Here is a 16,706-nt window from a genome sequence, read left to right as displayed (position 1 = left end):
TTGAAGCGTTCCAGAGTAATTACCTCATAAAGTGACAGTGGTCAGAACTCAAAAATGTCGCCTGGTCTTTAAGGTCAAAATTGGTTCAGACACTAAGGGATTAAAAACTGCATCTCGAGTTTACCTGTGTTATTTTTGTCTAATATTTTAATTTGTTTTATGATCTTAAACATTTAAGTGACAAACCTGCAAAAGAATAAGAAATGAGGAAGGGGGCAAATACTTTTTCACACCAATGTATGCATTCTACCGCCAAGCTCTGCAATAACCAACGAAAAACTATCTGCCACCACCAATCGTTTATACAGGCCGATTGGACACCCGTTACAGGTGGCACATGGCTTCAGGGGTGCGGTTTATAGAGCAAGGCAAGAGAAACTAAGCAATTACATTTTATATATTTAATCCAGAAAGATGGGCAGTGTTTATAAAATATACAAAAATGTTACAGAATGGGAACAAAAAGTATTTACAATCACATAAAGTAAAAAGGATAACAAAAGAAAAGTACTAAACCTGGAAATGGCGCAGATCGGAGTGGAGGGAAGCATTCATTTTAGGGAAACAGCACAGAACCACAGCAGACTGGGACTCCAGGACTGACTAAGGCAATAATTCAAATCTTTTTTTTTTTTTTTTTTCTTTTTTTAGATAAAAATCACACCCTCACACCTCTCCTCAGTGAACTCATATGGGGGCTGGTCATGGGATGTGGCTAAAGCCCCCAAAATTAAAAGATCCCCAACTTTTAGGATATTTGCCCACCTGGAGGTCACAGGCGGGAGATAGTAATGCCATATTTCCCATCATGATTTTAGCTCTCCATAGATAGGAAACATGGCCAATATTAATTTGGGGCTCAAGCGCAGGCCGCATAGTGATGTAATTAAATGTTCATCACAACGGCAGAAATGTGTCTCCCAATACTGTAGGACCTATGCCGTTCACAAATACCCAATGTTCATAACTAGAGTCCGGGATCAAAGTAGTCTGTTTGCAGTTCTCTGATCTAGTTTATTGCAGCTTCATAAACCAGCCACAAGCAAAGGAAAAAACGGCCTTCAGTTCAGGCAAAACACAGAAAACAGTTCTTTGTCAAAGTCTGGTGAGAGCCAGTCCTGGTCACACAGGCTGGATAGCATCCAGTACACTGCTCAGTCTGGAGATATCACACAGGAGGCCTTTTCCCTCCATACACAGACCGTGTGTCAAACAACTGACTACATCTTAACATGGAAACCCCACCCAGAGGTGAAGTATGTGGGCAGCCAGACCCGCCCATCTCTCAGGCTGCCCGTAAACCGGGCCCAGAGCACCAAACAGTCCTTTTAGTGCTATGTGCACTAGAGAAACTCCAGGATTACATCACAGAGGACAACCATCTCTGTGACACATACCTCCATCAACTATGTGTCTGGTAGCCACCTTACTATATATATATTATAATATATATATATATATATATATATATATATATATATATATATATATATATATATATATATATATATATATATATATATATATATAGTACAGACCAAAAGTTTGGACACACCTTCTCATTTAAAGATTTTTCTGTATTTTCATGACTATGAAAATTGTACATTCACACTGAAGGCATCAAAACTATGAATTACCACATGTGGAGTTATATACTTAACAAAAAAGTGTGAAACAACTGAAAATATGTCTTATATTCTAGGTTCTTCACAGTAGCCACCTTTTGCTTTGATGACGGCTTTGCACACTCTTGGCATTCTCTTGATGAGCTTCAAGAGGTAGTCACCGGAAATGGTCTTCCAACAATCTTGAAGGAGTTCCCAGAGATGCTTAGCACTTGTTGGCCCTTTTGCCTTCACTCTGCAGTCCAGCTCACCCCAAACCATCTCGATTGGGTTCAGGTCTGGTGACTGTGGAGGCCAGGTCATCTGGCGTAGCACCCCATCACTTTCCTTCTTGGTCAAATAGCCCTTACACAGCCTGGAGGTGTGTTTGGGGTTATTGTCCTGTTGAAAAATAAATGATGGTCCAACTAAACGCAAACCGGATGGAATAGCATGCCGCTGCAAGATGCTGTGGTAGCCATGCTGGTTCAGTATGCCTTCAATTTTAAATAAATCCCCAACAGTGTCACCAGCAAAGCACCCCCACACCATCACACCTCCTCCTCCATGCTTCACGGTGGGAACCAGGCATGTAGAGTCCATCCATTCACCTTTTCTGCGTCACTCAAAGACACGGTATGTGGAACCAAAGATCTCAAATTTGGACTCATCAGACCAAAGCACAGATTTCCACTGGTCTAATGTCCATTCCTTGTGTTCTTTAGCCCAAGCAAGTCTCTTCTGCTTGTTGCCTGTCCTTAGCAGTGGTTTCCTAGCAGCTATTTTACCATGAAGGCCTGCTACACAAAGTCTCCTCTTAACAGTTGTTGAAGAGATGTGTCTGCTGCTAGAACTCTGTGTGGCATTGACCTGGTCTCTAATCTGAGCTGCTGGTAACCTGCGATTTCTGAGGCTGGTGACTTGGATAAACTTATCCTCAGAAGCAGAGGTGACTCTTGGTCTTCCTTTCCTGGGGCAGTCCTCATGTGAGCCAGTTTCTTTGTAGCGCTTGATGGTGTTTGCAACTGCACTTGGGGACACTTTCAAAGTTTACCCATTTTTTGGACTGACTGACCTTCATTTCCTAAAGTAATGATGGCCACTCGTTTTTCTTTACTTAGCTGCTTTTTTCTTGCCATGATACAAATTCTAACAGTCTATTCAGTAGGACTATCAGCTGTGTATCCACCAGACTTCTGCACAACACAACTGATGGTCCCAACCCCATTTATAAGGCAAGAAATCCCACTTATTAAACCTGACAGGGCTCACCTGTGAAATGAAAACCATTTATGGTGACTACCTCTTGAAGCTCATCAAGAGAATGCCAAGAGTGTGCAAAGCAGTCATCAAAGCCAAAGGTGGCTACTTTGAAGAACCTAGAATATAAGACATATTTTCAGTTGTTTCACACTTTTTTGTTAAGTATATAACTCCACATGTGGTAATTCATAGTTTTGATGCCTTCAGTGTGAATGTACAATTTTCATAGTCATGAAAATACAGAAATTTCTTTAAATGAGAAGGTGTGTCCAAACTTTTGGTCTGTACTGTGTGTGTGTGTGTGTGTGTGTGTGTGTATATAACCAGTCACCCTCCTCTCATGGGTCATCCTCAGTGATATCACAGTGCCCCCATATACAGTATCAGTCACTGTACACCCCATGTATCCTCCTCAGTGATATCCTAGTGCCCCCCGTATACAGTATCAGTCACTGCCCTCACAAATTGTCTTATGTCTCACAGGAAATTTTAAGTTAATGAATAGTTTTACTTTACTGAGTAAATGAAATTCTCCACTTCTGGGATTCTGTAAGCCCTGGGATGGAGGATGGGGGTGATTGTGGCTGCTCAGTCCTCCCAGGATCCTCCTCAGTCCTCCCTACGTCACGGAGACACATGGTGGATGTAGTGATCCCTAGGTGAGGCGGGCTTGTGGGCGGGGCTTGGGTGAGGACAGGTATTGTGGGTGTGGCTTACTGAGTGCTGACTATGCGGCCAGTACAGGTGACAGTGAGCTGACATGACGGCTGCAGGTAACGGGGTCTGTGTCTGCTCTGTCCTTCCATCCTGGGTGGTGTGTGCAGAGGGCGTCTGTGTATATATGTATACGGTGCACACCATCATGTGGCCACACCGTCACCCCCTATATATCACGTATATACAGGGTGTATACGCCAAGACACAGTGATTCCCCAGCTAGAACATGTGTATATCAGTACAGGGAGAGAGCCTCCAGCACTGTACTGCAGAGCGCAAAGAGTGCTCACCCCCACTGTCGTGTATGTGCGCTCACCCCCACTGTCGTGTATGTGCGCTCACCCCCACTGTCGTGTATGTGCGCTCACCCCCACTGTCGTGTATGTGCGCTCACCCCCACTGTCGTGTGCGTGCTCACCCCCACTGTCGTGTGTGTGCTGGTGCACACTGTCGTGTATGTGCTGGTGCACGCTGTGGTGTGTAGACTTGTGTTCAGTGCACACAGGGACCCCCCAGTGCCAGGTCAGGTTGTGGTCCAGCCCCCGCTGGTTAATGATTACAGGGTACATATTTCTGGGCTGCACACATTCCTGCACAGTCACCTGTATCCTCCTCCATGTCTCCTCCTCTGTTTACTGTATAACCTGTTCTGCCACTTGTTGTATCCTGGAAAGATTTTATCTAGAACCTCCTGCCTCCCCCACTTCTCCTGTATTTAAACTTTTTCACCAGCCTCTTCCTAATACACAAACTTTCACTGACTTAAACTAAACTTTCAGCCCTTTATAAACCTTACTCCTAGGGAGCAAATTCTCACCTTCTCCTACTACACCTTATGCATCTGATTCATCCAAACCTGACCCTATTTTCTTATTCATTATCCTCCTGCTTAATCATCCTGCCCATGTCTCTCCACATCGTCCTTCTCATCTCTCCCATGTCTCTACACATCGTCCTTCTCATCTCTCCCATATCTCTCCACATCGTCCTTCTCATCTCTCCCATGTCTCTCCACATCGTCCTGTCTTCTCATCTCTCCCATGTCTCTACACATCGTCATGTCTCCTCATCTCTCCCATGTCTCTACACATCGTCCTGTCTCCTCATCTCTCCCATGTCTCTACACATCGTCCTGTCTCCTCATCTCTCCCATGTCTCTACACATCGTCCTGTCTTCTCATCTCTCCCATGTCTCTACACATCGTCCTGTCTTCTCATCTCTCCCATGTCTCTACACATCGTCCCGTCTTCTCATCTCTCCCATGTCTCTACACATCGTCCTGTCTCCTCATCTCTCCCATGTCTCTACACATCGTCCTGTCTTCTCATCTCTCCCATGTCTCTACACATCGTCCTGTCTTCTCATCTCTCCCATGTCTCTACACATCTCCCTGTCTCCTCATCTCTCCCATTTCTCCCATGTCTCTACACATCGTCCTGTCTCCTCATCTCTCCCATGTCTCTACACATCGTCCTGTCTCCTCATCTCTCCCATGTCTCTACACATCGTCCCGTCTTCTCATCTCTCCCATGTCTCTACACATCGTCCCGTCTTCTCATCTCTCCCATGTCTCTACACATCGTCCCGTCTTCTCATCTCTCCCATGTCTCTACACATCGTCCTGTCTCCTCATCTCTCCCATGTCTCTACACATCGTCCTGTCTTCTCATCTCTCCCATGTCTCTACACATCGTCCTGTCTTCTCATCTCTCCCATGTCTCTACACATCTCCCTGTCTCCTCATCTCTCCCATTTCTCCCATTTCTCTACACATCGCCCTGTCTCCTCATCTCTCCCATGTCTCTACACATCGCCCTGTCTCCTCATCTCTCCCATGTCTCTACACATCGTCCTGTCTCCTCATCTCTCCCATGTCTCTCCACATCGCCCTGTCTCCTCATCTCTCCAATGTCTCTACACATCGTCCTGTCTTCTCATGTCTCTACACATCGTCCTGTCTTCTCATGTCTCTACACATCGTCCTGTCTTCTCATGTCTCTACACATCGTCCTGTCTTCTCATGTCTCTACACATCGTCCTGTCTTCTCATGTCTCTACACATCGTCCTGTCTTCTCATGTCTCTACACATCGTCCTGTCTTCTCATGTCTCTACACATCGTCCTGTCTTCTCATGTCTCTACACATCGTCCTGTCTTCTCATGTCTCTACACATCGTCCTGTCTTCTCATGTCTCTACACATCGTCCTGTCTTCTCATGTCTCTACACATCGTCCTGTCTTCTCATCTCTCCCATGTCTCTACACATCGCCCTGTCTCCTCATCTCTCCCATGTCTCTACACATCGTCCTGTCTTCTCATGTCTCTACACATCGTCTTGTCTTCTCATGTCTCTACACATCGTCCTGTCTTCTCATGTCTCTACACATCGTCCTGTCTTCTCATGTCTCTACACATCGTCCTGTCTTCTCATGTCTCTACACATCGTCCTGTCTTCTCATGTCTCTACACATCGTCCTGTCTTCTCATGTCTCTACACATCGTCTTGTCTTCTCATGTCTCTACACATCGTCCTGTCTTCTCATGTCTCTACACATCGTCCTGTCTTCTCATGTCTCTACACATCGTCCTGTCTTCTCATGTCTCTACACATCGTCCTGTCTTCTCATGTCTCTACACATCGTCCTGTCTTCTCATGTCTCTACACATCGTCCTGTCTTCTCATGTCTCTACACATCGTCCTGTCTTCTCATGTCTCTACACATCGTCCTGTCTTCTCATGTCTCTACACATCGTCCTGTCTTCTCATGTCTCTACACATCGTCCTGTCTTCTCATGTCTCTACACATCGTCCTGTCTTCTCATGTCTCTACACATCGTCCTGTCTTCTCATGTCTCTACACATCGTCCTGTCTTCTCATGTCTCTACACATCGTCCTGTCTTCTCATGTCTCCCATGTCTCTACACATCGTCCTGTCTTCTCATGTCTCCCATGTCTCTACACATCGTCCTGTCTTCTCATCTCTCCCATGTCTCTACACATCGCCCTGTCTCCTCATCTCTCCCATGTCTCTACACATCGCCCTGTCTCCTCATCTCTCCCATGTCTCTACACATCGCCCTGTCTCCTCATCTCTCCCATGTCTCTACACATCGTCCTGTCTTCTCATGTCTCTACACATCGTCCTGTCTTCTCATGTCTCTACACATCGTCCTGTCTTCTCATGTCTCTACACATCGTCCTGTCTTCTCATGTCTCTACACATCGTCCTGTCTTCTCATGTCTCTACACATCGTCCTGTCTTCTCATGTCTCTACACATCGTCCTGTCTTCTCATGTCTCTACACATCGTCCTGTCTTCTCATCTCTCCCATGTCTCTACACATCGTCCTGTCTCCTCATCTCTCCCATGTCTCTACACATCGTCCTGTCTTCTCATGTCTCTACACATCGTCCTGTCTTCTCATGTCTCTACACATCGTCCTGTCTTCTCATGTCTCTACACATCGTCCTGTCTTCTCATGTCTCTACACATCGTCCTGTCTTCTCATGTCTCTACACATCGTCCTGTCTTCTCATGTCTCTACACATCGTCCTGTCTTCTCATCTCTCCCATGTCTCTACACATTGTCCTGTCTCCTCATCTCTCCCATGTCTCTACACATTGTCCTGTCTCCTCATCTCTCCCATGTCTCTACACATTGTCCTGTCTCCTCATCTCTCCCATGTCTCTACACATCGTCCTGTCTCCTCATCTCTCCCATGTCTCTACACATCGTCCTGTCTCCTCATCTCTCCCATGTCTCTACACATTGTCCTGTCTCCTCATCTCTCCCATGTCTCTCCACATTGTCCTGTCTCCTCATCTCTCCCATGTCTCTCCACATCGTCCTGTCTTCTCATCTCTCCCATGTCTCTACACATCTCCCTGTCTCCTCATCTCTCCCATTTCTCCCATGTCTCTACACATCGTCCTGTCTCCTCATCTCTCCCATGTCTCTACACATCGTCCTGTCTCCTCATCTCTCCCATGTCTCTACACATCGTCCCGTCTTCTCATCTCTCCCATGTCTCTACACATCGTCCCGTCTTCTCATCTCTCCCATGTCTCTACACATCGTCCCGTCTTCTCATCTCTCCCATGTCTCTACACATTGTCCGGTCTCCTCATCTCTCCCATGTCTCTACACATCGTCCTGTCTCCTCATCTCTCCCATGTCTCTACACATTGTCCGGTCTCCTCATCTCTCCCATGTCTCTACACATTGTCCGGTCTCCTCATCTCTCCCATGTCTCTACACATCGTCCTGTCTCCTCATCTCTCCCATGTCTCTACACATTGTCCGGTCTCCTCATCTCTCCCATGTCTCTACACATTGTCCGGTCTCCTCATCTCTCCCATGTCTCTACACATCGTCCTGTCTCCTCATCTCCCCCATGTCTCTACACATCTTCCTGTCTTCTCATCTCTCCCATGTCTTGAGGGGTTTTCATCTTTTGCTGTAATTTTTGTGTAGGAGGGAGCTTTGGTCAGTAATGTCCTGAAGAATCGTCTACGGTTTCTCGTAGGTCTGAGTATATACTGCTCTGCGGTGTAGATGTAGGATCTTCTCCCTCGTCGGTCTGACTTCTCACGCTGTGATAAGATGATATTATGCCTGTGTGGGCAGGAGGGATGAGCGTCACTCCAGGACCTCTCGCCGACCATGGTTCTAGTGCAGGTCAGTCCTCCTGGGCCTGCGGTCTGATCATTCCTACTTTCATTGCAGGATCAAGATGTCTGAAGGAATAATGAGCAAAGCGGCCACAATGGAGATTCCCATCAGCAGTAATGGGGTCTCCGGGACAATCAATGAAGATGAGAGTTTGGAGCAGGTACTGTGTCGGGGTCCATGCTGTCCACATGTCCATGTGTCGGTGACCAAGGTTCTTCATGGTCTTCTATCATTTCGCTGCTGCCGTGACCTCCGTCTGAAGCTGTAAAGCTTCTGGATGTAAAGTCACCAAGCGAGTTGTGCTGATTTTCACCCACATTTGTGGACTTTCCCTGATCCGATCCCCATCTGGTGTTTCTCTCTCAGGTGAGCGGATCCCGGAATAGTAATAATAAATGATATTGCCATCACTGAGATCCATCTTCCAAGGCTTCTCCACCACAGCTGGTGTCTTTCTATATCTCGCCCTTTAAGAATGCGTTCTTATTATAAGGAATAGAAGCCAACCTTTCCTAGCTTTAATTTGCAGTATGCGGTTTTGTCATCTACAGCGCCTCTCCTGTCTGTGGTGGAGTCTGGTATTGCAGCACAGCCCCATTTTAGTATCTGTGACAAGTCTTGGAGCTGTAGTGAACATTTCCCATAATAGTTGTCAGACAACTTTCCTGGTAACTGAAGAGCTGTCTGCTTAGTTGTCTACTTGGGGTCAGGAATGGATAAACACTGGGAAGACATTGAGCGCCTTAGGGTCTTACCGGGTTACGTAGGAAAGGTTAAATGCAGAATGTGCCCTCAGTGGGGTTGTGACAGCCGGAGTCGGCTGGAGACCGCTGCTGCCGATCCACCATTAACGTGAGACTGGAGATAAGTCCAGGATGTATAAGAGACCTTTCCTCACAAATCACAGCTCTTACCTCTCTGATGTGTGTCTGTAGGATCTGCAGCAAGTCATGGTGTCCGGCCCCAACCTCAACGAGACCAGCATTGTGTCTGGTGGATATGGAGGAACCACAGAAGGAATCATTCCCACCAGCAGTCTAAAAGGTAAGCGAGCGCAGCTGTGCTGCCCACGTGCTCCCACCAGCAGTCTAAAAGGTAAGAGAGCGCAGCTGTGCGGCCCACGTGCTCCCACCAGCAGTCTAAAAGGTGAGCGAGCGCAGCTGTGCGGCCCACATGCTCCCACCAGCAGTTTAAAAGGTAAGCAAGCGCAGCTGTGCGGCCCACTTGCTCCCACCAGCAGTCTAAAAGGTAAGAGAGCGCAGCTGTGCGGCCCACGTGCTCCCACCAGCAGTCTAAAAGGTGAGCGAGCGCAGCTGTGCGGCCCACATGCTCCCACCAGCAGTTTAAAAGGTAAGCGAGCGCAGCTGTCCAGCCCACGTGCTCCCACCAGCAGTTTAAAAGGTAAGCGAGTGCAGCTGTGCGGCCCACTTGCTCCCACCAGCAGTCTAAAAGGTAAGAGAGCGCAGCTGTCCAGCCCACGTGCTCCCACCAGCAGTCTAAAAGGTGAGCGAGCGCAGCTGTGCGGCCCACGTGCTCCCACCAGCAGTCTAAAAGGTAGGAGAGCGCAGCTGTCCAGCCCACGTGCTCCCACCAGCAGTCTAAAAGGTAAGTGAGCGCAGCTGTCCGGCCCATGTGCTCCCACCAGCAGTTTAAAAGGTAAGCGAGCCCAGCTGTGCGGCCCACGTGCTCCCACCAGCACTCTAAAAGGTAGGAGAGCGCAGCTGTCCAGCCCACGTGCTCCCACCAGCAGTCTAAAAGGTAAGAGAGCGCAGCTGTCCAGCCCATGTGCTCCCACCAGCAGTCTAAAAGGTAAACGAGCGCAGCTGTGCGGCCCACATGCTCCTCTGTGGCCTGGGATGCAGGTTGGTAGTTGGGGAGCGTGCGGTCACGGGACAGCTGGGCCGGGAAGTCCTCCAGATAGACGGAGCTGAAGTATCAATAGAATGGGAGAGTCGGAGGGACCTCCAGGGTGTTCATGTCCAGCCCCCTGTATATACTATATACCCCTGTACAGTGTGTGTGTGTACACCCCCTGTATATACTATATACCCCTGTACATAGAGTCCTAGAATGTGAGAGTCGGAGGGACCTCCAGGGTCCTCGAGGCCCACTCCCCTGTATATACTATATACCCCTGTACAGTGTGTGTGTACTCTGCCTGTATATACTATATACCCCTGTACAGTGTGTACACCCCCTGTATATACTATATACCCCTGTACAGTGTGTGTGTACACTGCCTGTATATACTATATACCCCTGTTCAGTGTGTGCACGCCCCCTGTATATACTATATACCCCTGTACAGTGTGTGTACACCCCCTGTATATACTATATACCCCATGTACATAGTCCTAGAAGGCTATAGTTGGAGGGGACCTTCTGGGTCCTCGTGTCCATCCCCCTGTATATACTATATACCCCATGTACATAGTCCTAGAAGGCTATAGTTGGAGGGGACCTCCTGGGTCCTCGTGTCCATCCCCCTGTATATACTATATACCCCATGTACATAGTCCTAGAAGGCTATAGTTGGAGGGGACCTCCTGGGTCCTCGTGCCCACCCCCGGCTCAGTGCAGGAGTCAGTAAACCTTCTCAGACAGATGTGTGTCCGGCGGCCTCTGACGACGTCCAGTGATGGAGACCTCACCACCTCTCGTGGCTGCCTGTTCCACCCATTCATCTCCTCACTGCCAGCAAGTCTCCAATATCTGATCAGTGTCTTCTCCCTCTCACTACCTGGCTCCAGCTATGGGACCTGAGCTCACCGGGCCGGCAATGGCGTCTGTGTCTCTCCGGGCAACATTCACCTTAATAATCAATTGTAATTTCTACCATCCGCCTCTAGGAGGAGCCACAAATCAATGGTGGTGTAGACAGCACATCACTGGGGTCGCCTCACAAACCTGCTAATACAGGGTTAATGCTGCAGTCAGCTCCCTGATAACAGATACTGGAGATGGATCTCATCCACCTGGGGCTGGAGGCCACCATGACGGCGTCACTTGGAGTCTGTATATAGGGGATATCGCCTGGAGTCTGTATATAGGGGATATCGCCTGGAGTCTGTATATAGGGGATATCGCCTGGAGTCTGTATATAGAGGTGATTATTCTGCTGTTTGCTGAGATCATTATAACTTTTCACTTGTTTTTTTGTGAAATGATGAAATGAGATAGAAAATCAGAAAGAATATGAAGTTGTCAGCAGGTGGACGATGGACTTTTCCTTTTAGTCCGGTATAATGATCTGGAGATTATAAGGAGCTGTTGGTTTATAAACGGTAATAACTTGTACCGAGTATTTGTTCTGCAATGTCGTGTGATAATATCCTGCAGGAATCAGGGCTCTGTGTGGAGATTCCTGTATTTTGGCCTCTGCACCAGGGCTGTGGAGTCGGTGACCAAACCTGCGACTCTTCAATGTCCGCGTCTCCGGCTCCCCCGCGCGCGTCTCCGACTCCCTCATACGCGGCTCATGTGTAAGTGGTACATTTACTGCAGCACAGATTCATCTCAGTAAAGTCCAGACCCTGAGATCAGGAATAGGACGGACATTTATAGGACAGTTCATAACGTTCCCAAATTATTATGAAAAAAATATTCCCCACAAACTGCATTGAACGACTGCACCCAATTTATTATAGTTGGGTTGATCCATTTATACCGACTCTGACTCCACCGCCCTGCTCTGCGCGGGTTATTTGTGGTATTTCCTTTTCGTATAGGTTTTCTTCTGCTCTGCGCGGGTTATTTATGGTTATTTGTGGTATTTCCTTTTCGTATAGGTTTTCTTCTGCTCTGCGCGGGTTATTTATGGTTATTTGTGGTCTTTCCTTTTCGTATAGGTTTTCTTCTGGTCTGCACAGGTTATTTATGGTTATTTGTAGTATTTCCTTTTCGTATAGGTTTTCTTCTGCTCTGCACGGGTTATTTATGGTTATTTGTAGTATTTCCTTTTTGTATAGGTTTTCTTCTGGTCTGCACAGGTTATTTATGGTTATTTGTGGTCTTTCCTTTTCGTATAGGTTTTCATCTGCTCTGCACGGGTTATTTGTGGTATTTCCTCTTCGTATAGGTTTTCTTCTGGTCTGCACAGGTTATTTATGGTTATTTGTGGTATTTCCTTTTCGTATAGGTTTTCTTCTGGTCTGCACAGGTTATTTATGGTTATTTGTAGTATTTCCTTTTCGTATAGGTTTTCTTCTGGTCTGCGCGGGTTATTTATGGTTATTTGTGGTATTTCCTTTTCGTATAGGTTTTCATCTGCTCTGCACGGGTTATTTGTGGTATTTCCTTTTCGTATAGGTTTTCATCTGCTCTGCACGGGTTATTTGTGGTATTTCCTTTTCGTATAGGTTTTCTTCTGCTCTGCTTGGGTTATTTGTGGTATTTCCTTTTCGTATAGGTTTTCTTCTGCTCTGCATGGGTTATTTGTAGTATTTCCTTTTCGTATAGGTTTTCTTCTGGTCTGCGCGGGTTATTTATGGTTATTTGTGGTATTTCCTTTTCGTATAGGTTTTCTTCTGCTCTGCACGGTGTCTGGCTCATCAGTGTATATTCATGGTAGTCCCTGATGTCCAGACACGTCTTTCCATGTGGAGCGGCTCTGGATTTTGGACTGCAGCTTCACCGCAGGATTTTTAAGGTTCTTCTCTTCTCAGTAATGGTGTATATTCTTCTATTATGTATTATTTTGACATAGTTTGTCTATCAAAGTAGGACATTGAAGCGTGTTGAGAACATAATGCCTTCATGATGGAAATAATGAAACGGTGTAGAGGAGATGATATTCTAATGATAGAAAGTAATGTAGATCACCATGATGGAGGGTGTAGAGGAGATGAATTCACCATAATGGAGGTTATCAAGGAGATGATCTTCTAATGTTTGAAGTAATGCAGATGCCATGATGGTGTAAAGGAGATTATATCCTAATAATAGTAAATGATGGAGACCATCATGATGGAAGGTGTAGAGGTGATAATCTCCTAATTGTGGAAGTAATGGAGATCACCACGATGGAGGGTGTAGAGGAGATGATCACCTATTGATAGAAGTAATGGAGATCACCACGATGGAGGGTGTAGAGGAGATGATCACCTATTGATAGAAGTAATGGAGATCACCATGATGGAGGGTGTAGAGGAGATGATCACCTATTGATAGAAGTAATGGAGATCACCATGATGGAGGGTGTAGAGGAGATGATCACCTATTGATAGAAGTAATGGAGATCACCATGATGGAGGGTGTAGAGGAGATGATCACCTATTGATAGAAGTAACTGAGATCACCATGATGGAGGGTGTAGAGGAGATGATCACCTATTGATAGAAGTAACTGAGATCACCATGATGGAGGGTGTAGAGGAGATTATCACCTATTGATAGAAGTAATGGAGATCACCATGATGGAGGGTGTAGAGGAGATGATCACCTATTGATAGAAGTAATGGAGATCACCATGATGGAGGGTGTAGAGGAGATGAATTCACCATAATGGAGGTTATCAAGGAGATGATCTTCTAATGTTTGAAGTAATGCAGATGCCATGATGGTGTAAAGGAGATTATATCCTAATAATAGTAAATGATGGAGACCATCATGATGGAAGGTGTAGAGGTGATAATCTCCTAATTGTGGAAGTAATGGAGATCACCATGATGGAGGGTGTAGAGGAGATGATCACCTATTGATAGAAGTAATAGAGATCACCATGATGGAGGGTGTAGAGGAGATGATCACCTATTGATAGAAGTAATGGAGATCACCATGATGAAAGGGGTAGAGGAGATGATCACCTTTTGATAGAAGTAATGGAGATCACCACGATGGAGGGTGTAGAGGAGATGATCACCTATTGATAGAAGTAATGGAGATCACCATGATGAAAGGGGTAGAGGAGATGATCACCTATTGATAGAAGTAACTGAGATCACCATGATGGAGGGTGTAGAGGAGATGATCACCTATTGATAGAAGTAATGGAGATCACCATGATGGAGGGTGTAGAGGAGATGATCACCTATTGATAGAAGTAATGGAGATCACCATGATGGAGGGTGTAGAGGAGAGGATGACCTATTGATAGAAGTAATAGAGATCACAATGATGGAGAGTGTAGAGGAGATGATCACCTAGGAAACGTCCAGTGAACAGCTATCATGCATGCACCAATGTGTATTTTTCTACAGGATCCCAGACCACAATTCGGCTTGACCTTTATCCGCACTTAAGTTACACTCACACACCCCCCCCCCCCCCCCTCTTGATGATCTCACGTGGGTCAGGTTGTGGGATGTTCTCAGCCCTTCAGGATTTTATGAAATTCCCAAGTAATGAGATCTCTTCACTCCTGACGACTGCAGAAGTTTGAGATCGCCACATCTGTTTACTGTTGATTTGGGGCTTATAGGCAGGTGTCACAGTTATGACAAAATATGCATTTTCTTCCCTGATTAGCACTGAAGCTTAAAATGTATGTCCCATCAATTTCAGATCTATACAAACCCCAATATCTCTCTACCTTTTCACCGGTGACATCAAGTCTTTGGGAAGTTTTTTCACAATAACAGTTTCATCCTGGAGAGGTATCCTGTCCTAATTATCTGTCCAATCTATAAATCTTTGTCTCCCTCACAACAGACATCCTCTTTGGCATTGCTGAGGTCCTTTGCTTGAAAAGGAGCTGTCTGCATTTTATTTAGGATTGTCACTTCCCAGCTATGTGTAATTTCCTACTTCCTTTATGTCCATTGTACAAGTCTATTTCTAAGAGACTGAGTGTCAGCTCTTGTTCCTATTGCAATTCTGTGTGAGGGAGGAGGGTGAATGCCCCCTCACTAGTGGCTTTTCGAATCTCAATATTTTCTATGACCGAGATCATCATGATGGTGGGTTTATACGAGATGATCTCCTATTAATGGAAGTACTCAAGATCACCATGATGTAGAGGATATACTATCCTAATGATGAAGGTAATATAGATATCAAGATGGAGGGTGTAGAAGGAGATGCTGTCCAAATGATGGAAGTAATTGAGTTCACCATGATGGAGGATGTAGAGGATATGATCTTCTAATGATGGAAGTAATGTAGATATCACGATGCAGGGTGTAAAGGAGATGATGACCTAAAGATGGAAGTAATGGAGATACCATGGTGGAGGGTGTAGACGAGAGGATGACCTAAAGATGGAAGTAATGGAGATACCATGATGGAGGGTGTAAAGGAGAGGATGACCTAAAGATGGAAGTAATGGAGATACCATGATGGAGGGTGTAGAGGTGATGATGACCTAAAGATGGAAGTAATGGAGATACCATGATGGAGGGTGTAAAGGAGATGATGACCTAAAGATGGAAGTAATGGAGATACCATGGTGGAGGGTGTAAAGGAGATGATGACCTAAAGATGGAAGTAATGGAGATACCATGGTGGAGGGTGTAAAGGAGATGATGACCTAAAGATGGAAGTAATGGAGATACCATGGTGAAGGGTGTAAAGGAGATGATGACCTAAAGATGGAAGTAATGGAGATACCATGGTGGAGGGTGTAAAGGAGATGATGACCTAAAGATGGAAGTAATGGAGATACCATGATGGAGGGTGTAGAGGAGATAATCTCCTATTGATGTAAGAGATGGAGGTTGCTTAGAAAATATCCATATTTTATTCCTTTAATATAGGATGAATATTTTAACCAGTATATAAAGTGCTCAGAACAACTTACTAGTTGTCACCACAATAAATATAAACCACGAGAGCCATCAATGTGGACTTTACAGATTGAATACACATGTAGGTACCACATTATCTGTGAAGGAGATTCCAGTACAATACTCCTGGGCCACAACCTTATCTAAAGCCTATATTATGGCTAAAAGGGGGTTCTCACCCAAATAAGGGTGATTCCTCATCGACACTGGAACTTATCCCTGTTCTAAGACTCTGCGTATGGTACAAGAGAAGTCCAAAAATGCCCACAGTCTACTATGAGTTTCACCCCTGCGTCGGGGCAAAAAGCAGACGAGCCAAAGTCTAATGGAGATCACCATAATGGAGGGTGTAGAGGAGATGATGTACAATGATGGTAGTGATGCAGATCACCATAATGGATGTCCTAGGGGTTATCATATTTTAGAGAACTGTCAATCTTGTCTTTTGCTTGCTTGAGGCAGGTTCATGATTGTACTTTTTGTCACAGGACACCTACAGTGCTTTGAAAAAGTATTCATACCTCTTCAACTCTTATGTGATATACCAACACGAAGTAGCAAGTATTTGTGATGTACAAAGAAAAAAATTAATTAGGAATGGAAGGAGTATGTCACAACTGCAAAGCTACCAAGACATGGCCGTCCACCTAAACTGACATGCCAAGCAAGGAAAGCACTAATGAGAGAAGCAGCCACGAGGGCCATGGTCACTGGAGGAGCTGCAG

General features: G+C 45.8%; 1 protein-coding gene across 4 annotated transcripts in view; it reads left to right on the top strand.

The window, feature by feature from the left end:
- Positions 1 to 16,706, top strand: part of ARFIP2 (ARF interacting protein 2) — a 63,300-nt gene that overhangs the window by 20,618 nt on the left and 25,976 nt on the right. Inside the window, exons 1-3 of one of the 4 annotated variants that reach the window (XM_073661192.1) lie at positions 3,512 to 3,640; positions 8,316 to 8,421; positions 9,197 to 9,305. In XM_073661192.1, coding sequence (XP_073517293.1) covers positions 8,323 to 8,421; positions 9,197 to 9,305 — 208 coding nt within the window. In that variant the 5' untranslated portion in view covers positions 3,512 to 3,640; positions 8,316 to 8,322. Of the gene's footprint in view, positions 1 to 3,511; positions 3,649 to 8,315; positions 8,422 to 9,196; positions 9,306 to 16,706 lie in introns of those variants that run through there. The other 3 variants (XM_073661195.1, XM_073661194.1, XM_073661193.1) reach the window with 3 other exon arrangements.

The sequence above is a fragment of the Phyllobates terribilis genome, unplaced genomic scaffold, assembly GCF_046119375.1.
Source record: "Phyllobates terribilis strain yellow unplaced genomic scaffold, ASM4611937v1 Scaffold_2__4_contigs__length_985480577, whole genome shotgun sequence".
NCBI lineage: Eukaryota > Metazoa > Chordata > Amphibia > Anura > Dendrobatidae > Phyllobates > Phyllobates terribilis.
Note: the sequence above shows the minus strand (reverse complement) of the source record. Positions and strands in the feature narration are given on the sequence as shown.